Raw genomic sequence first — 25,976 nt, forward strand, 5'->3', positions numbered from 1 at the left:
CAGCCTTCTTAATTTGCGTCTTTATTGTGATACAGCCTGTGGACACACACTGCGGTCAGACAGCCTGGCCAAATTGCTCATCGTCATCTCAAATTAACACATGCAGATTAGGAACACATCATGGAGTCGATGCCTACCGGTGGCTGGATGTGGAATAACTTCTTTCTAGTGGCGTAAACTGAGCGAGGCGCCATAAGCAATGTTGTTCCATCGGCCAGTATTGAAGAGTGAACAGCACAATGTCGCACTGGTAATACTCAGTTAAGCAGTCATTAGAGGCACAGTACCGAATAATAAATGAATTTTACTGCACATTTTACAAAAAAAGATCACAATAAAATAAAATAGCGCATATAATAGAGCACAAGTGGTCTTTTGGTTTTCCCTCATTGCTCTCAACGCTTAACGTTCATCCCCAGAATGTTCTTTTGTTTGTTGTTTTTATACGTGACACCGCAAACTATTGGCAACATCATGATCAACTTTTGGTTAAGGATGAGCGGATCATTGCCAGAATATATTCCGATCCAGAATTTTCCAGTTTAAGTAGCGATCCTCAAGCTAAAGTATTAATATTTTCAATTAATTCATATAGGTAATATATTTAGTAGTCTATCATTTGAAATGTTGTATTGTCATCCAATCAGAATTTTCGCAAATTGCCAAAGACAAAGAGCTTTGCAGAAGCAGACTGCTGATTCAGGTCCCGCCCACCACAACTTTGTCAACGCATTTGATTGGATGATGAACGATCAAGGTGAAGATCCACGTCGTAGGCACTGCTTGGAGTGCACGCCACTGTTGACAAGTTGTCATGGAAGCTGGAACAAAATACTTACTTGAATGAATCGGTTTGAATTCAACATCACTGGTATCGCCCATCCCTACGTTTGGTAATATTTGTGGGCACCTGAGCATTTTAGCAGTCCCTATTTTTTGTCTCCTTAGGGAGAGCTCAACATCAGTACCAAAACACAGAAAACACATTCTGTTGTTGTTGTTATAACCAAAGCAAACAATGAGAAGTAATTTCTAGTACTGTCCTAAATAGAAATTGAGGTTACAATAAATAGAGCAGATTAGTAAGTAACTGCTTACTGTTCACTTTGATACTTATTTACCATATTGTCAATGACTGTAGTAGTTTATCTATTAGTCACTTTGAACAAGAACGGAACCAAAATCTTGTCAAGAATACTGTCCAGTGTCAGCATGTTAATAAATATTTTTGCCTCTCCCTGACTTTTAACCACCTCCCGCAAACCCTTGTACTGTAAATCTCTTCTTAAAGGCAGCTCCTGTACAACAAACAATATATACATTCAGTTTGCACGTAGTGTTACAAAATGACATATAACGAACATTCTAAATGTTTAAATTGCACTTTTTTTTTCAGCGTACATTTGATAGGAAAGCGCATCTCAGAGCGTGTACTGTACGTTGTGGAAGCACCATGTGTCTTAATAGCAAGCTTGGTGGGATTAAAACTGCCACTTGGAACTTTGGAGACAAAAGCTACTGCTGTAACCAACACGGCGTGGAAAATTACCAGACTTGCCTTTCTTTCATCTAGCCTCAGGCACGCGAATATTGGTTTTGAGTCATTTTTAACTCTCACTCTCTCTCTCTCCCTCTCTCTGTGTAATTAATAAAAAGTACTGTATCATTAAAAATTACAAACACATAACAAAAGATTTAAATTTGTGAATTTTCTTTCCTAGATCAACAAATTGTACCTATTCTGTTGAATGCCCATATTGCATTTTATCAATTGAGCATGTCCTCTTTCTGTGCCTGCAATACAATGCAAGCTAAAAGGTCAGTTATAAAGGCTCAATAGTATATTAATGAACTTTTAGAATTGGCCCTTTTAGCCTTTATTTTTCATTTCAGTCTCTTCAATTTATTACTGCCAGCCACATTTAAACTCTGAAGTTTCAGATTAAAAAAAAAATATATATATATATATATATATATATATATATATATATATATATATATATATATATTATTCACATTGAATAGCTTTTTCTTCATCTAAGAATGGGGTAAGACATTTTACTGTTGTCATTTTGAATTAGAATTTCTTTTTTAATGGAATAAAATTAACAGCATGTGACTTGTCTCCAAAGTATAAAATGGCACCTTTAAAAGTACGTATGACGAGTATACGGGCACAACATCGCACTATTAAAGCTCAGGGATTGTCTGGTTGATCCATTGCCTCACATTTTGAAACAGATTCAGGACCCCTCAGAAGGCAGGTTCTGGAAGAGAAAGCAAGAAGACATTTTACAAGCTAAACCTCAAAAAGCTAAACATTCGAGACCATTAACAAGATGGATTTTGTCATTATAAAGCACCATGATAACATTTAAAATAACACAAATAAGAAGTGGTTGAAATGAAGACGTTCAGCTTGAATTTAGGAGGTTTCACGAAAAATATGGCATAAAAATATGGATTTTATTTTCCGTGTCTCAGTCACATCATCAACAAATTTCATGGCATAACACTAGCAACAGCTAATTTTCCCACTTGGCTGTCCTGTAAGGCAGCGAGTGGCCCCACATCTGGTCTTCGGAGAGCTTCTTTGAACAGTAAAAAGCCAAATGATGAGACAGAAGAAGACCCCCATGTAACTACATCCACGAAGGCATTGCTTGATTAGAGATCTTGGCATACCTGCCCTTTCATGAGTCTTCTTGATTTGAATGATGTAGGTGTTTTTTTTTCTTTTCTTCATCAAGTAGGCCTACCAAACTGTCGATTTGACCACACTTGGGGTTTTAAGTCTAACTCGTTATTGATTTATGTTGGGGCCTTCATAGTAACAACAACCTCCTTCACTCGCACTGAGATGTTCTTGGGTTTCATATCGCTAGCTCGAATCACACAGCTGCCAAATATGAAGTTCAGATCTTCCTTAGACAACCTTACTTATGCCATTCTTAATATTCAATTTAAAAAAAACACACAACGAAACCCATTTTTAAAAAAAATTAATAATAATTTACTAACTATCTAACAGTATATATTTTTTCATGAATCTCACTGGGTGGGCAGTCTGTCAATCCCACCCATGGCTCCGCCCCTGCTTAAGTTAGAAGCACAACCACAATAGGGTACACAATGTACCTGTGAGTAAAATACAAGAAATGGTGTCTTGCATGTTAATGCGAATGCATGAATAATGCTTCCATTGTCAGCGCTTTAAGTGTCTTGCAGAAAAGCACCACATAAAATCGACGCATTATTATTATTAAATAGTAGATCATAACACAGTTATCCTACTGTCATGTACTGTAATCCCAAATACAGTGGTGTACTATCAAAATAAATAAAAGTAGACGCCTTGTAAACTTACCACCACCCACTGTTATCCTATGGTTAAATACTGTAATTCAAACTACAGTACTATATAGTGTTAAAAGAAATGACAGTACTGCTGCCAGTATTTGACTGTTGACAGTGTGATCGTTGATATGAAGTCCAGACTTTTGCTACCTGCATCATTTGTCTTGCAGCAACAAGGGAATGGAGCGCAATTGTGCTGACCTGCTGTCGTAAAGCCTGCATGGACGTGTACTGCATGTGGGCTCTCTTTTTCCTGATCCAGTCCGGTTCATCTGGGATCAGGGCCGCCACAATCACCTTGACTATGATGAGAACATGCTGCGAAAACATTCCAAAACATCCGTTGAACATGCACTCGAAAAAAAAAAAGCAATCGTGGCATAGTTTATTTGGAAGTTGATTCATCGATTTGATACACAATTTTAAAAATGTATTTGTGTATGTTCCTTAAAGTGGAAGTCAACGCAAACATTTTCTTTTTTCAAGAATATATTCCCAGCAGGCCCACTAGTTGAAACAGGGCATTCTGATAAATATTGCATTTGTGGAATAAGTGTTAATCCACTCGTTTTTAGCCATCTCCGGGGGCGGCCATTTTGTCTTCTGCGACCGAAAATGACATCACAACTGCTCACAGCGACCAATCACGGCTGACCTGTTTTCTGAATCTGAGCCGTGATTGGTCGCTGTGAGCGGTTGTGATGTCATTTTCAGTCGACAGAAGAAAAAATGGCCGCCCCCGGAGATGGCTAAAAACGAGTGGATTAACACTTATTCCACAAACGCATTTATCAGAATGCCCTGTTTCAACTAGTGGGATTGCATAGAACATATTCTTGAAAAGAAAATGTGAAGTTGACTTCACCTTTAAGTATTTTAAACACAATAGATTTATAAAAGCTGAATAGATAAATCGACCATTATTTATTCTAAATATACTGGGTTTATTCGTTCAATTCTTAAGTGTTTCATGTGTATTTGACTGGCAAAATATACAACACATGAATTTCATTGGCCATTTATGTTAAGTTTTAAGTAATTGAAATGGATGGCAATTTTACATGCAATTGAAATGCAATTAACGAAGTATCATCCTAAATCTTAGCCCTAAAAATGTTTGTGAGTGTGCGCAGGTAAGCCATGCGTCTGTGTGTATGAGGAGCCCTTATACCTCGGCCAAAATGGCCACCAGCGCAATGTCGGTGCTGCTCATCTGGCCTTCCTGATGCATCCTTTGCAACTGTGGCGACAGTGTCAGCAGCCAGCAGTTAGACACCACCGACACGAAACTCAGGATCTCAAATGCAATCTGGAGGACGAGACAATGACACCGGTTGTCTAGTCACAATTGCGCATGTTGCCCTATCAGCTGACCTGCCATACGCCCATGTTGGCCACGGGGGCGGAGAAGGGCTTGCGGAAGAGTTTGCAGATCTTGTAGGCGTCGGAGCGGATCTCCGTTACGTTGTTGATGAGTAGCAGCACGGCGGTCAGAGGGTACACGCACGAGAAAAGACTCAGATAGCCAAACTGCACCAGCAGTTCAATGTACTCCGCAAACAGGCCCTGGCGGAAAACAGGAAGTTGTCAAAGACTCCTCGCCCTCTTTCCTGCGCATGAGTCCACCTTATGCCTTCGCAGCCACAAGACAAATTCTCCAAACCTGACGGATAACTTCACTGACCAATCAAGTATGTTAGTTATCACATCATTTTTTTTTTTTTTTACTCGGTTCAATTTCACACACTCAACCATTTGTCAAAAGTGAAATGTTCATTGTACATTATTGCCCCCTTTCCGTAGTTTGTGCCGCACCATTGTCAAAATGCCACCAAGATCATTTCTTATTTAAAAAGTGCACTTACAGGGAACACGGGCAGGGTGATTTGATTCCTAAATTTGTCCTCCTCGGGGTCATCTTCACTCTCCGTCCTGTGGGGGGCGCTAACGAAGCGGTCCACGAGGAAGGGGACCACCACTTCGGTCACCTGGTTCACCAACTGGGTGACGATCAGCAAAGACGCCAGGCGCTACGCATCGACAGAAACGATTCCTTTTTGTTCCAATTTTTCAGGAAGGCTTTCCATTTGTTGCGCACATGTGGCTGGGAGTAATGCGGAGATCAGCTGTCACCTTACGAAGCAACGGCACATCCTGCTTGACGAATGCAATGTGGAAGAGGACTGCAAAGTAGTTGAAGAATGTGAACTGATGACAGAGGAAAAAAAAAAAAAAAACAGCTGAGTCATGAGACACTTGGATGATGTAATAAAAGTCCACGAGAAAGGGTGGAAACTCACCACCAACACTTTGGCTGTCAGGTGGTTCTGGAAGGCAGACTCTTCTCTGTGGTTCTCTGAAAGGAAAACATGTTTTTTCGGTTCAATAAGCCAGCGGCGATTGAACAATTTGCCATCGACTTATCCTTTGAATAATGGTCATAGAGGGCGAGAATAAGTTGTGAAATGCAGTTCCAAAGTCCTGTTGCTCACTCACCAAATTCAGTCAGAGACTGGGCCACTGTTTTGTAAACAGTAGCCAGCGCATTTGTGTAGACAATGTGAAGCACGGAGGGTGCGTAGAGCAACGTCTGAGACACCATTGAGCCCCATTCCTCGTGGAGCCACATCACTTGGTTCTCCCCCCAGTAGAAACACAGCATACCGAGGACCACCATCCCTGCACGAACTTCAGTCATTAACGTTTGCTACACATTCTCTTCTGAATTGTGCTCGGATCTGTAAGGCGCTGACAAACGTGAAAGAATAACTCATTGAGGAAGCGTTTGGAAAACGTTCAACCCGCTCAGGCGTCAAGTCGAGTCATACCCAGAAACGCTCCGACCGCCGGGATGGAGACCAGGGCCATCCGCAGATCCCTCTGCCATTCAGGAAACAGTGGCTCCATGCGACCGGTGACGGGGTTCATCCCCAGATGGCCGTGGAAGCCGGGCCGAGGCTCGGCAAAGCGCTCGGCGAGGTGAAGGGTCCCCCAGCGGTAGGACGTGGACGAGCTGCGACGCTTCCACAGCTCCATGAACACGGTGGACCAGAGCATGCTGAACACCGCCTGGATCATGTGACCACTTATGGCCAGCCCGCCGTCGTCCTCGTGGACCTCGGCCTGTGAGCCGGCCACTGCCTCGACCGCTTCTTTCTGAACCTCCCCTGGGAACGACGCGAAACACTTCCAAAGTCAGAAACACACTTAGACCAGATCCAGGAAAAGTATGATGCATACTTTGTAAAGTAAAAAAGTCTCTAGAGCGGCCACTCACATGATTTCAAAGTCAAATTTAAAATGTGTGGGGCTTTTAACTTCGAAAGTTGTGATTTTTGAGGCATATTCTTCCATGCGTTTAAGTCAGAGAAGGCACGCTACAGCGCACTTTTTGGGGGGGGGGTCCTCCGATCAACTTTAGTGTGTCACTTACTCACCTTCATGAAACGTACGCACTCTCGCAAATCTAGCAGTAAGCGTGTTCTCCAAGAGACTTCAGCAGCTTTCCTTTTGCGCGTAGTAAGGACTAGTGCCTCTTGAAGGTTACGCATCATATTGCATTTATGATTCTATAACGATTCAATTACCTGCTTCCGTGCTCCGCCGATGACGGCCGCGTGACCGAGCGGCTGCTGGCTTATGCTGACGGCTTGTCTGAAAGCGCAGCTCACAAAAAATTTCTAATGGTGGGAATTTGTGAGTTACGTTTTGAGTCATTTGTTATTTTAAAAAAAATCGTTAAAATGTGGTCTCTGGAATTCACGTCTCAAGACAACTTCGCAAGCCAGGACCTGCAGGCATCGGTCACCACCAACATAGCCGAGAGGCGATTACTACTGGTTCCGGCCAGGACCAGGAATTTTTAGTCAAGTGCCCGCCTCTGTTAATTAAACGGCATGGAAAAATATTCGACCCCGCTCTCAGCATGTTTCAGTGCAGTTCTACATCACTGCAAACGACATCCACGATAAAAAGCATCTTGAATGAATACATCTCTTACAGTGTCAATCAAAACTGAAGCTTTTAATGATTCATATTTTCTGAAAATATTATCATTTTACGCCGCTTCAAATCAGCAGGTGATAAAAGTGTCTGTTGATAAAGTGCTTGCATTAAAGTTGCCTTTGTGCAATTGCTCATGTTGTGGTGTTGTCTATAAATGACAACAAATGTCATTTATAAATGTAAGAATAATGTTGTTTGGCGTTCATCATTTTAAAAACAAGACTACAAAATTGCGATTGAAATGAAATCGTTTTGAGAAAATGCAGCATTTATTTACAATTGTGTCTCCTTCATTTTAAAGTCACTTTAACATTTATTTAATGTTTGTAACAGTATGCCTTTATTTGAAAACAGCATAAACACTATTGTGAGTCCATCCCAACACTTTGAAGAATGACAAACAAAAATGTTGCACATACTTACTGGAGAAGTACGTGATGGAAAGGCCCAGAATAGCCGGTGGCAACAGAGACCAGGTGTAGAAATCAAGGAAGCTGAAGTAGAATCCCACTGTGCTTCCAAAATACGCATTGACCGAATCTGATGGTGAAGTATAGAGAAAAAAAGATATGGAATAAATATGGACACAGGCATAGCAGAAATTATTGGAACAGCAATTTCAATCCCGGTGTTTTTGTTGTATACTGAAGACATTTGGGTTTCCGATTAAAAGATGAATACATCTTTTATTATGGTATTTACATCTAGATGTGTTAAGCAACTCGGGACGGAGCACCTTTTGGATGAAGCCACCAACTTTTCAAGTGAGCAAAAAGTACTGGAATGGACATTATTCAATTAACTTAAAGTGAATAACATTTAATATTTACCCTTTACTGCGGCCTCTTTTAGTTCTTTAGTCTGTTTTGACTTTCAGTCTCCTCTTCAGGCTCTCGGGGCAAAGTGCGAGCTGGGGGCCACATCCAAGACCACTGACCATGAAGTCAAAGTACAATGCGGTGCTATTATTTTGAAAGTTCTGCATTTTATACGTGCACACGTGTGGAACCTAGAATAAGCGAAGTAACAAGCAAGAGCTATGGCTTGTGTCTGAAGTGTTGCTGCCAACTTAGCGAGTAGTTAGGTGAGTTTTGCTAGCGACTTTTCCACCTCCTCTAGCAATGTTTTTTTCCCAAAAAAGAGATTAGCTAAAACTAATGCTAGCAAATTTCTCATTTCCTGCATGGAGGAGGGAAAAGTGTCAAGAAGATTTGGCTTGATAATACTGTACAAGTATAAGTCTACAGTATCATATACTGTATGTATCACTGTATCATTATACATCACTGTTAACAATAAACTTTGAGCTTGATTACATAGTTGGGAGTCCTGACAAGAATGACTAATACGAGTTGGCGGTTGGGGCACAAAATGATTGTTATCATTTTTACAGCATGACCGCTTACAATTGAAAATTAGAATAATTTCCTAATTTACAGCAATGCATACTTTGTCTACACGCATAGCAATTTATTGAAACAAGACAATATGCTTTTTCTAAACACAAAATAATATAAACAAAATAATACATACAAAGTTGAGGTTACCATGTTGGCGTTTTATGTGTCCCCTTTGCAAAATGAATTTCCTGCTCTTTCGAGTTGAGGTCTGGTGATTGACTTGGCCAGTCTAAGACCTTCCACCTTGCCCCTTTTTGATTTGTTGGCATTGTGTTTTGGCTCATTGTCCAGTTGCATGATGAATGCACACAATGCTTCTCCCCATTACCGGTAGTAAGAATGCGTTTTTTTTGTTTCTTGCCAGACAAAATGGTTTTGTCGACTTCGGAGTTCATTCTGCTACGGCCACCGTGAGTTATATCATCAAAAAAATGAGTGAGCCCATTTCACGAGGATCCACGCGAGCCCAAGCCATGTTACCTCCGCCGTGCTTCACAGATGATCTTGAGTGTTTTGGATTACAAGCACATCTTTCTTTCGCCATACTTTGGCCATTTCATCACTTTGGTAGACATTCATCAATCCAGAAAGCTCTGTTCCAAAACGTTTGTGGCTTATCTCTGTTCTTTTTTACAAAATCCAATCTGGCCTTCCGATTCTTTTTGCTTATGAGTGCTTTGCATCTTGCGGTATGGCGTGTACTGTATATTTCTTCTTTCGGATACTTTTGAAGGGGAATGTATGAAATCAATCAAGCCATTTCAAACACAAATTCGGTCTATATCGGTCTTGTTAAGTTGTGTTGACGCTCATCGGTCACAATATTAAGTCTTCATATAAAATATAATGAGGACCAATGCTGCAGGGCTGCGCTGCAACTGTTTTTGACATTCCGTCGCTGTCATTCAATTTTATTATTTGAACACACAGATCAAAGTATGATGCAGTGCAGTCTTACATCGCTGCAATGTGAAACCAAACCACAATTATATACATCTGACAACATCAATCAAAGCAGAATTTTTTTTGTTTTTTTTCTAAAAGCTGAATTTTGGTACATCGGATTTTCTGCCACTTATCCAGACTTGGGGTGGCAGTGATTGGCTGAGCAGAGTGGGGCCAACTACCTCAAATCATTCCTCTTGAAAAGAAGAAGGCGCAATAACTTCTACACAACGTGGAAGAAAACTTTCAGCCACTTATATCGCTACCTTACGATCATTGCAAGGATGCACGTGGGACTAAAAAGATCTTCTGTTAAACATTGGTGCAAAATACCACCAAAAACGGGTCATGTTGCTATAGATTGCACGCATGTGTGTCAGTCGTGCGCATGCACCTACCCAGCGGTTGTGACAGCTGGTTCCCAGCGTACCAGGATTTACTGAGCTCTTTCAGTTTGGCCTTGTTATGAAGAGGGAAGGTGTCCACAATCACGCCAGCGGAGGTCATCTTCTGCACTGCAAAATCACTCAGGATTAGACATTTCATCAAAACAGCACTTGGAGTGAAGGTCCTGAACCATGCAGTAACCAAGCCACTACCATGACATCCAGTATACAGTAACATACAGTTACACACTGACAGAGAAGCTGAGGGAAGCATTTTCATGATTGAGCGAGAGAAGCGAAGAAGAGCTGAGATCAGCAACTCGCACACATGCGTTGTACAGCTGGATATTGGCTGGAATTTAATCGGAAAAAAACAATAACATACCTGTCGTTACAGTTTTAAAAAAAAAAAAATGTATGGCTTTTTTTTGCAGTTGGGGATCACATGGTTTTATCAAATACGATAAAGTTGTTAAAAAAAAAAAAAAAAGGTCATTGGTATTCCAGCCAATCCCAGCACATTCAAAATCATAAAAATATAGAGTTAAATGACAATTACAGCAATTGTGTTGATGTTCTGGTACAGCTCTTGTAAGGGGCATCATGGTGTGCTGGTTGGCTTACTTTGTTAATGGTAAGTACAGGCAAAAGGAAAAGGAAAGTAGGCAATTATATAATAAAGTATATGTCTTTTAAGTTGGATATATATATTTTAAAGCTTTATACAAATTACCAATACAAATATGAGGTGCAGGTATTATTTTTGTCCACTTGGGATCGCCATCATTACATTTTTCTGTGACTTTGAAAATGTGTTGCTTTAATATGTTGGGCCTGGCCTGTTGAGTGTCGGAGTCGTCGAATGAATTGTCTGCGTAGGCTCCGGAGAGTTCATTGGCTAACCAGTAGCCAGTCTGCGCGTTGCTGTGCGAGTGACCGGCGTAGAGTGTGGCCATCAGCAGCTCGTCAATACATGTTCTCGTTATACGCCATTGTTTTCTTTTCGTTTGTTCAGTAAAGTGATTGAAAGTGCAGTAGTGCACCGGCGGCTGTGTCTATCCTTGCCCACCTGTGAAGGGATTCGGTTTAACTAGTGGTGGTATATGCTATATTAACTCTTTCAATGTCAGCCTTAAAAAAAAAAAAAAAAAAAAAAAAGAGTAAGAGACTAGAGAGAATCTACTGAGTGGCAGCCAATTTAGAGCATTCTGACTGATCTTTCAAGGCTCTCCCAATATTCTGTATGGACCGGTAAACACAGAAATGACCAAATGAAAGATAAGACCCTCTTCTTTCCTCACAAAAATGTTTTCTACCTTATTCCATTTTTTTAATCAGTAGTAGAACATGGCTTGGTTTCACCCAAATCATCTATGTGTATTTTGGACAAAAAAAAAAAAAAAAATGCTTAAAACAGCTTTTTGTGAAAAGATGTGTTTTAAGCACAACAGACTTTTATGGTAATCATTTTCCCTTTAGTGACGCCTCAAATATCTGAATAATCCCTAAAATAGCAACAACAACAATGAAGATGTACTTTTGATGGCAATATATTGTATTTACAAATATTCACCAGTGTAACAATTTTACATTTGACAAACTATTTGCACGCTAGTATTCAGTAATAGCGTGTGTGTGCGCGTGGGGGTGCGTGTGTGTGTGTGTGTTGAATGCATATTACATCATTACTTCTACTTCAAAATAATAATCTCCATTTTTTTCTCCCTTTTGTGACACTATATGTAGTATATTTAACGTGGCAATCACTTTGATCAATCACAAGCTACTTGTAGCAAATTTCCAGGGGCCCGACATGTTCACAAGCATCAAGCACTTTGGTGATCTCATCCAAAAGAGAAAAGCTACGCTACCATCTGCTGGCCATTGTTACTACTAGGGGGGAAACAAGGTTGGCAGGATTCTCACTTTTACCTCTGAAGTCAGAACTGAAAAATTTAAAAATACAACAAGAATCAATGTACGGCGAGGGATGGCGGAACATGAAGCAGTTGATGTGTTTGAAAAAAGTCAAACAAATGCTGTTTATTGTCGACCGTGATTTCTATTCTATCTCCTGTCGGACTCACAGATGTTGTCTCGGTGCTGTAGGGTGAGCTCGTCAGCCAGACCGGGTATCCTCACATCCCTCCGCGCACGCAGACAATCCAGCTCGTACTTGACGATGTATTGTCTTTCAGCCAGCGTCAGGAAGAGCTCCATGTTGTCTGTCAAACAGGGTTGGAAAAAGGCCTTCTTAGACAAAACGCAGAAAAACCTCCAACGGTGACGTATCCCATAACGCTGAAAAAAACATGTCCAGAAATACTTGAACACCAAATGAAAACAAGCCAACCAAAAAAAAACTGAAGCACACCTGTCAGCCATTTGACATTGAATTAAAAGACTCCAGATGCTTCAAAGTGGAATTAAAGATTAAGAATAAATTGGTTTACTTCAGATTCATTTACATTTGTGTGTCTTAACAAATTCAACAAAACAAATTGAATTTTGTGTTTGCCTTTTAAATTTTCTTTCTGACAACCATAATGTACCACAGACGTTTGCAACTCATTAAATATAATCAACCCGTTCATGCAAAGTGGTCACGACAGTGGACAGCTATTTAAAAGTTGCTTTGAATAACGTTTAATAACATTGAATCATAATTAATGCATGAAAGGGTTACAAATATTTTTTTTAATTTAGATTAATTTATATAGGCGAAAGCAACTTTTAAATAGCTGTCCACTGTAGTGACCACTATGCATGAAAGGGTTAAAGCAATTACCCAAGTGAAATGCGTTTCTGTTGTATTTTTACATCATTTATTTTTTGTACTTTATTTTTACTAAAATTCAGTTGTTCCAGGTTGAAACAGTTTTTCCAATCATAGCAATTACTCACAATATTAATTATTTTCTTACTGTTATCAATTATTCTATGACTAGGCGTCACTTTTTATCTCTTCATTCCTCTATGCGTCATTCTTCTGTTTTACCCGAGTGTCTAAAGTTGTCTCTGTCGTCGTAGGAGAAGGTCTCCATTTCCCCGCTGTTATAGGTCTTACACAGACCCAACTCCTCGGCGGCTTGCAGCAATGTGCACCGCGGAGCGGAGACCATGATGATGTCACCAGTGGCATCTTCACCTGGGTGGGCCAGCAATGCTGCACCTGAGAGAGTGGAGGTGAGTTAGACACATTCATTTTGAAATCGACGCCCAAAAGGGGAAAGAACAAGAACAAGAGGAAACATGATTGGCTTTTTCTCTAACATGGAGCTAACGTTGCGCCTCTGAAAACAAAATCCAGCTTCTCTTATGAGAAATGTGGATTTAATTTAACATGTTGATGTGACATCCAACTGAGTATCTGTTTGTTTGCTTTGTTCATCCACACACAACGGATTTGCAGAGCTAGGCATAACGCCTATTTTTTCCGGCTCTGTAATCGTTTATCGTCTTTGGCACAGCTGGGCATCGCCTAACCGTCACAAAGTTCCCGTCTGCATATTTAGCCGACACGCGTGGTCCCAGTTGGTCCGAGTCAGCCAAACGGCGTCGAGAAGGGACTTAACCTGTACCACGTCACCGCACTGCTGCCACGCAGCCAAGTAAAGATAAAATAAAACAATGTTGTATACCTTTTGGTCCCACAGACGCAATGACATGTGCCCCATATTGTTTTTATTTCACCGATCACTATGCTGTGTGTGTGATTGTTGTTTTTATTTGATATTTTTGCTTTATTTGGCGGCGTGTCTGCTTGACGTGTGACGTGTACATAAAGTTATCGACGCCGATTGGCTGTCGCCGACGAGGGACGGACTGGGACCACGTGGGTTGGCTAAATATGTACACGGGAACTTCGTGACGGTTATGTGATGCCCAGCTCTGGTCTTTGGCCGCGGTGCGGCTTCCATTTCCCATTGGCCGCGGTGAGGCTTTTTAACAGCTTCTGGGTCCTAAAAGGAGAGGTATTTCGTCCGGCCGTGGTGAGGATTCCATGGCACGGTGAGTGTGAGGTAACGATCAATCACGGCTCACCTGTTTTCTAAAGCTGAACCATTATTGGTCGTTATCTAAGCAACTGTGATATCATTCATATTCACACACATCATATACACACACATAATTTATTGCGATTATTCGTATTTATATACTGTATGTATATATATATATATATATATATATATATATATATATGTGTGTGTGTTCCAGCTTCTTTGCTACATGTATATATATATATATATATACATATATATACATACAGTATATAAATGCGAATAATCGCAATAAATTATGGAAAATTTTGCGATTAATTAATCAAGTTTAAAAAATTTGATCACTCGACAGCACCCCTTCAAGATGCTGGCCACCTCTGCTAAAATCGGCCACATCCTTGGTTAACAGATGATTCAATTCTACCCCTGAAATGAAATTATTAATAGATATAATATTCCCAAATGAGTATTTGGTTCAGTTTTTTTGTGTTCTCTGAAAAATCTGAAACTGAAAAATGAAAAGGCCATTATTTCAGGAAGGCGACCCTATGTAGGTCATCAAGAGTTTCATATTATGGTGTAATTGAATGTATTTGTTTGTGTGTCCAAATTCATTGAGTGCATGGAGTACCTCACCTCCGTCTTTCTGAGGAGTTCCAATCAGTCTGATGAGCCACCTTTTGGTCTCAGGACGGACCTTTTCGCCAAGTTTCACCAGAACCAGGGGCTCAACCCGCTCTGACACACAACAAGGGCAGCTAACCTTTGTCCATCCCGGCCCCGTTGTCGCACTACCCGGGGCCTTGTCAATTGCCGACTTCTCGGGGTGCTCCTCTGGGATGCTTCCTCCACCTTCGTCAAATCCTGCCTTACTCATGATGCCACTGAGAACAACAATGTGCAGACACAAGCAACAGCAGTCTTGAAACATATGTTGATTTGACAGATTGCTTCTCTCACAAAATTGCCAGACGTACAAATCAAATTTTGAAAGAAGCAACGATTTTGGTATTTTCCTATTTATTTATTATCAGAGAAGAGAGCGTGAGAGAGAGAATGAGATTCTATTATTGTACATCTTAAAGTATTGAGTATTGTGCACTTCAGCCTCCTCGTTGATGTGGAATTAATGTCATACATGGAATTGTGGTACTTTAAGTTTTCAAGTTCAAGCTCTCAGTTTGTGCATTCTGTTGAAGAAAATGGCGGAGTGGGAGAAGCTGAAGCTTATGCCTAGATATCTGACTTTCGCCAACCACACACTGTGTTCTGGAATCGGAATCCAGACAAAGAGCCTGTGGTTCTCGTGGTTCTCTCGATTGCATCTTTCGGGCGAGACGGAAGAATTGAAAGTGGGAAAGAAAATTACTTTTGGACATTGTGTTGGTGTTTTTATCGTGACTTTAAGGCAGGCTGCACATTAAAAGAAACTGACTGTGGATATGACTTTCTGGTTGGTCATAGTCTTATGACTGACAAATAAATGTCTGTTGTTTTAACTACTTACTCGTGGTAGAAGGATTCAGGAACACTACGGCAGTCATTTGGTGATTTGTTGGTTGATGGTGGTTTGAAATAGTGCGACTACTATCACCCTTGTAACATTAGCATAAAAATAGTTGATTTTTATCAAGTCAAGCTTACAGAGAATTAGAATAAAATGTATTTTTATTTGTCATCATGAGAATGTAGATTGAATGAAAATAAGAATCTCCATTGTTTTTGAATAAAGTGAAAACGTAACAAAAGCGGGGTCTGAATTCCTTCCACCAATTCAAAATTCCAAATTATGCTTATTATATATTTCTCTGATTTTCATAAATGATCGAAAATGACAGTGAGCATAATATTCAAACCGTCAACCATGAGAGTATTGTAAAATGTTGTTGAACAAGCCTCGCAGTGATATATTTTTTTAAATAGCACACTTAAAATGCCAATTCCATCTGATTTTGTGTGACAGATGCACCAGCCAAGCGCAGGGCACATATAGACAAACAATATTTCACATTCACATCTGAGGACATTTACAGTCTTCAATTCACCTAAAATTCGTGTTTTTGGATTGGAAATCACTCAAACCCAGCAACTCACAGTAAGGCAAATGTGCTGACCAATCACCCAGTGTGCCGCCCTTCATTTTATATTTTAGCAGAGGAACTTGAATTTTGAACATGTGAGGTTTGGTGGAGTTACTGCTTGAATTTTTTTCAGGATATTAGAATAGCCTCTAAAGTTGCTGTTTGGATGTGAACTGCCTCCCACCCCAATAAATCTTTGCTATAAGGATGCTCCAAACGGTTCTCAATAGGGTTGCGGTCAGGGGAGGATGTGGGGCAGCACCATGAGCCCCAAGGTCCATGGTTGGCCAAGTAAAGCCCAAAACTTGTCAAAATAAAAATAAAACATCCAAATAACAAAATAAATATGAGTAAGAAAGATAAAGGAAACGCTCATAGGTAGGTTGGCACACAGAGTAATAGGGTGGCCATAATATGATCCCCCACTCTCATGATGATGCAGTGCAGTTCTACACCACTGCAAAGTACAACCAAAATAATACACGTGTCATTAAACATATTAATACCTGTGTAATTTACTGTAGTGCTTGTCCTCATGACAGGGGCCTACATTTAGCCTTTTTGGGCGGTGTACGTTATAGTCGCCCTGCCAGAACCGGTACTGGCCCTGAATATTCATGCTAACATATATGCTAACATAAGGGACATTGGCCATTTAGCTATTCATTGAAGGGAATAGCACGATTAACACTCAATTCATCGATCACAAATGTCATACATTAATGCATCGTCCCTGTACAGCCAAAGAAAACGAAACCATCACATCGTTGATACAATATTTTGTCTCAACTCCAGTGCTTATGGTTTATTGATGAGTTTATTTAGCTCCATGAAAAGGGCTACATTACAGAACATCTCAGTGTGATGCAGTGCAGATGTGAACAACTGCAGTCATGAACAGAAACCCAAATTTGGGTATTATCTCTCGCATTAACAACAGGGTCTTTGATATTGTATTGGAGCTCATTTGATTATACAAGTGGACCAAATTAACTGTCCTGTGAGTGTATTACATGATAATAACACAACACAACACAACTTTGGGATTTTATTGTGAGGCTGCATGTGCAGCACTATACAGTTATAGACAGGAAGTTGCTTTGTAGACGTATCAAACTAATGCAGCGACATAGTGACAGGCCCAAAAAGGAGCGTCACAAGCGATTGCGGTAGCCGTGCATTCAGCTTGAGCTATGATTATGTGGACAGCCAGGAGGAAGAGAAAGTGACGTGAAGTGACGAAGAGGAGGAATTGAGAAATACAACACCTGGCAGGGCCTGGGTGATGATGAGCGTCTGGTCTCCAGTCTTCCAGCAGGCCACCAGCAGGCCCACCACACCCCCTCCTATTTAGGAACATGAAGTAAGCTTCATCTAGTCAGCTTTGTTGAAAAACAAAAACAGCAGAAATAACACCCGATGACTCTGCACACACTTACTCAGCCCGCAGAGTCCTCGCAGCTTTCTTGGCTCTGTGTATGTGTGCGTTTGTATGTGTGTGTGAGAGCGCTTGTATGATAAGAATGCAGAGGAACTTCCCTAGACTGCAGGGTGTGGAGGCTTGTTTGGTTTATATTCAGGCTCCTCCCGCAAGGCCCACTCGCACGCCTTACTGCTGCTGCTGCTGCTGCTGCTGTTGCAACTCTGGGTCCTACTGCTCCACCGCTTTGAATGTGTGAGATTCTTCAGTCTCTCTCGCTCTATACAATATATAATATAAAGCCGTCTAGCAGGCAGTCCAAAATTGCGGTGTAGGTCTCTTGCGTACTCACATAAATTTACATTGTCACCCCCTTTTTTTTTTTAACAAGTTTAATTATTATGATGTCTGTATTAATAGTTATACCCAAATGCGCGGCATCTACTGCCAGTTAGCCAGTCTGTTCCTACAGCCTAAAATCATCGTAGATGTAAAATCAACATACAAAACTGGTTGAGAAGGATAAGCGGGATGGATGGGGTTGACTTTATACTGTAGGGTTAGGGTTGGATAGCAAATTGCATCACACATTCCACCACTTTTGAGGCATATAGTTGACGTGGAGTTGCGAGTGCGCATTGCGACATTTTGTTGCACCCGACACTTTTGATGATTGGCAAATTGCCATTGTAAGGCTGCTATGGCATTATTTTTCAAACCAACAGTAAATTATATCCTCAGTGTTATTTTCAACAACAAACTCGCATTGGCGAGCGCGGGAAACAAGAAATTAAAATATCAGTGTTTCCCAAACAGGGATATGCGTACCCCAAGGGATTTGTGAACACAATGCAAGGGGTACGTGGAATAATTGATTAGCCAGATCCATAACAAGTCAAAATTGCTGCGTGTCAACTCAAGCGCCCATTAATGCTCAGATTACAATGAAATGCTTTAGTAAGTCTGAATATTATTTTTGTTCAGTGTTTTCTCCCTGATATTTAAAGATTACATGCCTGTTCAAAGAGGATTAATTGAAAGGAGCTCCAGTTTTTTTGTGTGGTAAAGGAGTTATATATAACAAAGGTAACTTTATTTATTTAGAGTTGTTATTTTTTCCAATGTATATTATTTATTTTCAAGGCAGCACATTTATTTTTTAATTTGATTTAAAAAGAAGACAATGCCTAAGACTAGTTAAGTGCTGAAATCAAGGAAACAAAAGAGAATTATTTTCATTAAATAATCAGATGTGTTACATTCTACTTGAGAGTGTACTCATGGTATGACAAAAGGTTTCTGGGGAGTACAAAAGGCCAAAAAGGTTGGGAACCACTGCCCTAGGAAAGTTAGTCTCCATTTCAACCCAAAATGTGTCACTGTGGGCAATGACAAATGTCCAGTTCCAGTGTGAAATAATACGGATCAAACTGTGGTTACGAATTTCACTAAATGTGTTTCCTTCCTGTTTCCTGTTCGGCTTGTTGTGAGTTTGCCTTTGGCAGCAGCTTCTTCTTCTTCCACAAAATATAGCTAATTAGATCTGTCCTGTCTGTCCTGCGAAGTCAGGGATCAGCCACGATCGGCTCCAGCTCACCTACAAGCCTACTAAGATCAAAGATAGATGGACGATATACGGTTATGTAACATTTTCTCACTGGACTTTCGAAATATTGTTCTTAAACTTGGCACATAGCCTTAGAGGAGAACATACTGTGGGCCTACACCTCTATTTTCTACCTCAGCCTTTGGTGCATTTTGTACATTGGCCTTTAATTAACAGACTTAATCCACCTCTTCAAGATGTATCCTGCTGTTTTAATATTTCTACGGGTAACTATAGGCATGATGATATGTTACCCTAAGCACCATGGCAAACAAATTTCTTACGAAATATGAGTTATTTTGGTGACTATTTTTCTAATCCGGTTCACCAAAAGCCCGCCTCTCCCCATTGTGGCTGCCACGCCTCTTTCATGATGTCATCCTATAGCTGACAGATTTTTTTGCCTCTCGGGGCTAAAGGGGGCTTGACCGATACAGAGGGGTTGCTGAGAAAATCATTTAGGAATATATTTTAGAATGAGAGGCTTAACGGGGGCTTCACAGATTTGTGTCGGAGCGATAATAACCCCTGGTACAGTGATATCGGTCTTCTTGTGCGTCATTACGGAATTCAATTACAAACAGAAAGTTGAGCTTACCACAAAAAAAATCATACTGACGAGGATACTTTGTCCATTTTAGTTGTACTTTTATTTTATTGGTAACATCCATACATCCATTCTCCGAACTGCTTATCCTCACGACAGTCGCGGACGTGCTGGCGCCTGACCCAGCTGTCTTTGGGCGGTGAACATTCTAAATCACAGGTGTCAAACTCCGGTCCTCGAGGGCTGCTGCCTTGCCTGTTTTCCAGCTCTCCCTGCTACAGTACACCTGATTCAAATGATCAGGATCATTACTCAGGCTCCTGCAGAGCTTGCTGAAGAACCGATCGTTTCAATCAGGTGTATTGCAGCAGAGAGAGATGAAAAACAGACAGGATAGCGGCCTTTGAGGACCAGTTTGACACCTGTGGTCTAAATCAGTGTTTTTCAAACCGTGTGTGTGCCGCGAGATATTGTCAGGTGTGCCATGGGAAATTATCTCATTTGTGTGCCTGTGCGGTCTGACGCCCGGCAGCGTAATCATGTCTTTACTACATTTTAGTACTCTTCCATACCAGCAGGTGGCAGCAGCAGCAGCAGGTAGCCAATTGTCTTTGTTTAGAGACAAGCGAATTAGTGATCAAACAGGCCCATGTTTCACACTGAGTAAGTATCAATATGAAACATTATGAAATACTTTTTTCTTTGTGTTTATTTAATTCCTATTCAAGACGTTATAGTATAATTCATTCTTCAATGTTAAAAAAAAATGCTTATATAAACAATATAACACTTATTTTCTTAATTTTTTTTTTTTTTCTGCACAATTTTAGCTGCTGGTGTGCCACGGGATTTTTTCAATGAAATAAATGTGCCTTGACTCAAAAAAGTTTGAAAAACACTGCTCTAAATTGTCCCTCAGTGTAGCTGTGAGCATGAATGGTTGCTTTTCTATGTGTGCCCTTTGATTGGCTGGCAACCAGTTCGGGCTGTACCCTTATTTGTAAAATTGTTAGCGCTGACGTTAGCCATAATAGACTGTGAATCAGTTCTTGGTGTAAATTAGATACTGTGAATGGTACATACAATTCCAAAAAAAGTTTTCACGGGAAACTTTAGCCGCTGCATAGCTTCATTCTATTTCATTAATTCCTTGATTGATTTATTTATTTTACTTTTATTGTACATTGGACAACTTTAGAGGTGGCATCTCAGTTTGAAAGGAATCATAAGCTTCATATTGATAGAAACTATCCATCCATGCATTCTCTGTCGTGCTTATCCTCACCAGCCCATCCCAGCAAACCTCGGGCAAAAGGCAGTGTACACCCTGGATTGGTCACCAGCCTATCAGAGGGCATATATAGACAACCACTGACATTCAAATTCACTCCTACGGATATGTTAGGGTCTTTACTTACCTACTAAGTATGTTTATGGAAGGGCAGGATGAAACTGGAGTACCCACAGAAAACCCACGTAGGTACGCAGAGAACATGCAAACTACACACAGGAAGGCCGCAGCCCAGATCTGAGCCCACATCAGAACTTTTAAGGCAGATGTGCTAACCAGTGTGCCACTATAGACAATATAAAAAAAACTGAAATACTAACATCAGAAATGTAGACATTTATTTACAAATACATTTGCATGGAAATTTAAAATTGCAAAATAAAACGTATGAGATGTTAAACAAATAAGGGAAATATGCACAATTTTGTAAATATTTAGTACAGTATGCATTGCCAGAATCAAGCTGGCCATCTGTTGTTTTCATGTTGATCAAATAAATATAAAGCTTTGTGTATATACTTTATTCCAACAAGCATGATCTGCACAACCTCCATTGGTACACTCATCATCATCGCCACTGTCAAAATGGTTTACATGTTAACATCTTTGGGTTTGAAATTCATCAAGGCTTTCTTCATGCATTGTACATTCATGAATATGATCAAATTTGTATAACAGTACCAATACATGATATGAAGAAAATATAATGTCGCCATCAACTGTGCAATCACAGGTGGATGTTTCAGTGACACAGCCGCCTCATTATTACAGACTAGTTGCTGCAGTGAATAGGTTTTGAGTACAAAAGCTGTTAGTCCGCAATTATTGACATTTTTCAAAGCATGAATATAATGTGCAGGTTATTTTCCATCCTGTGCATATATTACGTAAAATGTGAGTCACTCTGCAAACTAGTGGAATTCCTTGAAGTATATTTTCTCCAAAGAAATCCAAATACAGTATCTGAAGTGTCAATGGTTTGTTCTGCATTGATTATCAACGGTGCCCAGAAAGGACGCTTGAGGCTCCGCCAGCTATCGCAACTTCCTGCTACCCAGTCAGATGGTGGATCCATCGTCATCCTCCTGGGAGCTGTGGAGTCATCGCAAGCAGTCGCTCAATGCACAGTTTGTTCTCAAATGACCAAATTCAACATGTAAAAAAGATGCAAACAGACAGCTTTGACCCCAAAGTCCCCACAGCCGGAAGACTGACAAGCTGACCTCATTCCTTCACGTCACTCTTGCTCTGGCACGTATGCTGACATCATCCATCGTTTTCTAAATTTGTGACAAACTGATGCTCTCTAAAGGATGATGTCAAGTTCTAAGAATTTGCTGTACAAAGCATCTTATAAAACTTTTTTTTTTTACATTGTTGTAGCATCATTATTGACAAAAGAAAATGGAGGGAAATTAACAGACTTACAAAAATACAGTGCATATCCATTGACGTTTCCAACATTTCGAGCCAACATTATCAATCAACTCTGTACTCAAGAGAATAATTTTACTTGCATTTCATCCAAACAGATGGACAAATCTTAACATTGGGAGAAAATCCCAGCTACACATACTTTGTTTGTATGCTGCCTTTCGCCGCCTGTATTCCACATTCACACACTTTCTGTCACTTCCTTACTCCCTTTCCCCGCTCTGAGGGACCCGCAGCATCATTTTAGGCAAACGTGTATTGAAAATGAGAAGAACAATGAGGGCACATGATTCTTTGTTGTAGTTGTGGTTATTTAGGATCAAACGAACTCCGCCTCATAGTAGTCAACAATAGGGCCCGCGCACGGCGCGTCATTGCTAACGTCGCTACTCTAGTAGCCTCCATGGTGGGAGAGCACTGGAAGCGACGTGACGACTGTTGTTACACGCAAGACGAACTCGCTGTGTTTCTCGGCTGATTTAGATGGCCAAAATATGTAAACACGGTGAACCGTTGCTGTGTTCGGGGGTGCAGCAATGCCACCCACGATCGCAAAGGAAGAAAATGTAACAACGCACAGAATTTTTATAGGTTTCCCACTTGGCGGAAGACCGAGGGAACCCTCGTTTCGAACATGTCAAAACGACGTCGGACTCGTCGGCTTGGTTACCGGCTGTAAGATGAAAACATTTCACCATAAACAACCTTCCGTCATGGGCGAGAGTATGCGCCGTACATTTTCATAGCGGTAAGTTTAAAATAAAGTTTAGAACTCTCTTGGTTTCTCTTTTTTAATCACATACGTGCATGCACTCGGTGAGTGAGGTCAAAGGAAAGAAGAAATGATCAACGATCACATACACTGTTAAAAAGGAAATACGTTCGTTTGTGCATCTTAAGTGGACGGTTCACAAGCAAACGCACAGCACATAGTCTAGTCTGAATGACGGTGTTGTTATTGTTCACCGTCTTCATCCTCGACATGTCCTGCACCTCCCTCTTATTAAATTGCACATGAGAGGCTAAAGATTTCTAACGTTTAAATTGCTCCGAAGTGTAGGCACACACAATACAGACAAGGTACGCGAAAATATCCGGCGCACACAAAGGAGGAAGTAAAGTAGGTCCGGTTTGTAGCTCCACTCAGTTTTGGGAATTCTGTAGGAATCCAAACCATTTCTAATGTCTATGTTTGAAAGATATTGGTCTCTGGCTTCACTGTCGAATTTAACATGCTTTTGAACCGACAAAAACACAGCCTTTAACTTACACTCACATGATGTCGCGATGACGCGGTGCAAGGGCCCTGTAGATGTGTGAGTAGTGATGGGGGAAGGGGGGGATTTGACCGGTTGTGTCGAACCCCAAAAATTTGGTCGAAATAAAAATCCATGCCTCGAAACTGCTTTTAATATTTTTTAAATCTTTAAGTCCATTTTTTTAATTTAAAAATTAAAAGAAAAAAATTAAATCCATATTTGAGGATTGCTGAATAAATATTTGCCCACTTTTGTGTTTCCCCAGACATTTGTAGCTGCGGATGCTCTCTTCTGGCAACATATGTTCATGGAGATTTAGATGCCAAGAGTTTGTGGTTTCTTTGGACTGAAAAGGGAGAAAAATATGGTTTTATGTATTACTGCAAAGAAGATTGGAGAATTAAACACGGCAATGTGACCTGCAAGACGAACAGCCGGCGGCTGCTTTGACAGCTGCTCGATGCTGCTAAAGGTAACAACAACACAGCTTTAAATTGGTGTTTTGACGTTTATTAACACTGAACAAACTTAATCTTCGTCACAGTACGCCGCATCACTACTTTACAGGGGCCAAGCATCTTCCACAGAATTGTCGTGGCCGCTCGGTGTGTTTTACAGCCACTCCAGGTAACTTAGCTTAGCATAGCTTCCTGCCTGTGTCTCATCACAGGGTGCTGAGTCTTGATGAGTGTGGGTGTAAAGTGATGTGATTATTGTGGGAAATGTGAACGAAAAATAAACAAAGCGCATACGAGCGCGACAGTCGCTGCTGCATCTTTTATTGTCCTGCATTTGATTTATTTATCCATCCATCCATTCATTTTCCAAACCGCTTCTCCTCACAAGGGTCGCGGGCGTGCTGGAGCCTATCCCAGCTGTCATTGGGCAGTAGGCGGGGGACACCCTGAATTGGTTGCCAGCCAATCGCAGGGCACACAGAGACAAACAAACATACACACTCACAAGCACACTTAGGGGCAATTTAGAGTGATCAATGAACCTACCAGTGAATGTTTTTTGGAATGTGGGAGGAAACCGGAGTACTCGGAGAAGCAGGCACGGGGAGAACATGCAAACTTCACACAGGAAGGCTGGGGCCAGAATCGAACCCACGACCACTGAACTGTGAGGCGGATGTGGTAACCAGTCGTGCCGTGCCGACTTTATTTTTTTTATGTTATTTATTTTTCCTCGCATCCACTGCGGGCCATCGGAGCAGAGCCACTTGACCCGGCGAGACAGTACAACAGCAGTCAATGGCTTATACGAAAATGCATAGGAAAATATTGTTTACTTTTAGTTGAATAGTGTTAGTTTACATCAATCTTGGCAAACTTGAGCGCTATTTCTTGATGCGTGCTCATCACTGTCAAATATTTTACCAAAGAAAAAAAAAAAAGTCAGTATGTGTGTGCGCGGGAGTGGCCCTGGGGGTTATTTTTTTGGGGGGGTTATTGATTACTCAAGTAATCGATGGAGCAATCAATTTTTTTGTGACAGCCCAATGTGTCAGAGTAATCCTGTGTTTGAATTGCGTTTCAATCACCTCCCAAATGCATCTCATGGCGCTCTAACTCACAAGTGATCAGACAGGTGATATCAATGTGGTTAAAAGAGCAGCAATGGCGGGTGATTTGGTTTGGGCGGAGCGATGCCATGTAATAGTGAGGTAAAGCACACACCAACACGCACACAAAGGAGGAATGCGGTGCTGACAGGAACGGGAATACAAGATGAAATATTGAGAGTGTGGAAGGATTAGCTGCATAGGCAAAACTGTATCCTCCATTTTGGCTGAACTGGGCTGTCTGGTTTGTTTAAGACATAACAGGAGGGTGCTTGATCAGTACTTTGGCCCCCTTGAGGATTAGAATTTCTCATCAGGGATGACTGTGTTGAAGGGGTGGTCCCAGAATGCCGTGCTGATTCCAAAACCTGGAGAGACAGACATTTGGATTAAAGTCCTCAAGGGTTTTACATCAAGTATCACTTGAAAAAATTTAAATAGCTCTGCAAGTAACACAATTATCCACAAAATTCAGCAGCATTCTAGGCTTATGTAGTCATCAAAAACATGAGACAGGTTTTATTCTTAAATTTCATTTATAATATTGTAAATCAGTGTAACATTATGTACTCATTGAACAATGACACTACACTTAAATGTAGATAAATAATAGAGCCCGAAAGCAATTAGAAACTGGCAAATCTGCTGATAAGATAGATCCCAACTTTCTTAAATTA

At 40.8% G+C, this 25,976-nt stretch overlaps 2 protein-coding genes across 4 annotated transcripts in view; both read right to left on the reverse strand.

Moving 5' to 3' along the window:
• Positions 1-5: 5 nt before the first annotated feature.
• ano10b (anoctamin 10b) lies at positions 6-17,756 on the reverse strand. 2 transcript variants are annotated; one of them, XM_086028043.1, is made up of 16 exons: positions 17,615-17,756; positions 17,444-17,521; positions 14,731-14,978; positions 13,092-13,265; positions 12,181-12,318; positions 10,106-10,222; positions 7,786-7,902; positions 6,186-6,524; positions 5,854-6,036; positions 5,658-5,713; positions 5,491-5,565; positions 5,223-5,387; positions 4,732-4,923; positions 4,529-4,597; positions 3,559-3,675; positions 6-2,267 (listed from the first exon to the last, which is right to left on the reverse strand). In XM_086028043.1, exons 3-16 carry the CDS (start codon positions 14,969-14,971, stop codon positions 2,244-2,246), a joined length of 2,007 nt encoding a protein of 668 aa, XP_085884169.1. In that variant the 5' UTR covers positions 14,972-14,978; positions 17,444-17,521; positions 17,615-17,756; the 3' UTR covers positions 6-2,243. The 2 variants fall into 2 exon arrangements, with proteins under 2 accessions (XP_085884169.1, XP_085884168.1); XM_086028042.1 differs by having other exon boundaries at positions 4,529-4,666.
• A 3,604-nt stretch (positions 17,757-21,360) lies between these two features.
• Positions 21,361-25,976, reverse strand: part of fa2h (fatty acid 2-hydroxylase) — a 41,794-nt gene continuing 37,178 nt past the window's right edge. Inside the window, exons 7-8 of one of the 2 annotated variants that reach the window (XR_015086502.1) lie at positions 23,750-25,667; positions 21,361-22,131 (exon numbers count right to left, since the gene is read on the reverse strand). Coding sequence is in view for 1 of the 2 variants with exons in the window: in XM_086028595.1 (XP_085884721.1) it covers positions 25,600-25,667 (68 nt within the window). In the remaining variant the exon portion in view is untranslated. Of the gene's footprint in view, positions 25,668-25,976 lie in introns of both variants that reach the window. The other variant, XM_086028595.1, reaches the window with a different exon arrangement.

The sequence above is a fragment of the Filicampus tigris genome, chromosome 4 (genome assembly GCF_054856515.1).
Source record: "Filicampus tigris isolate MCC_2025a chromosome 4, RoL_Ftig_1.0, whole genome shotgun sequence".
NCBI classification, from domain to species: domain Eukaryota; kingdom Metazoa; phylum Chordata; class Actinopteri; order Syngnathiformes; family Syngnathidae; genus Filicampus; species Filicampus tigris.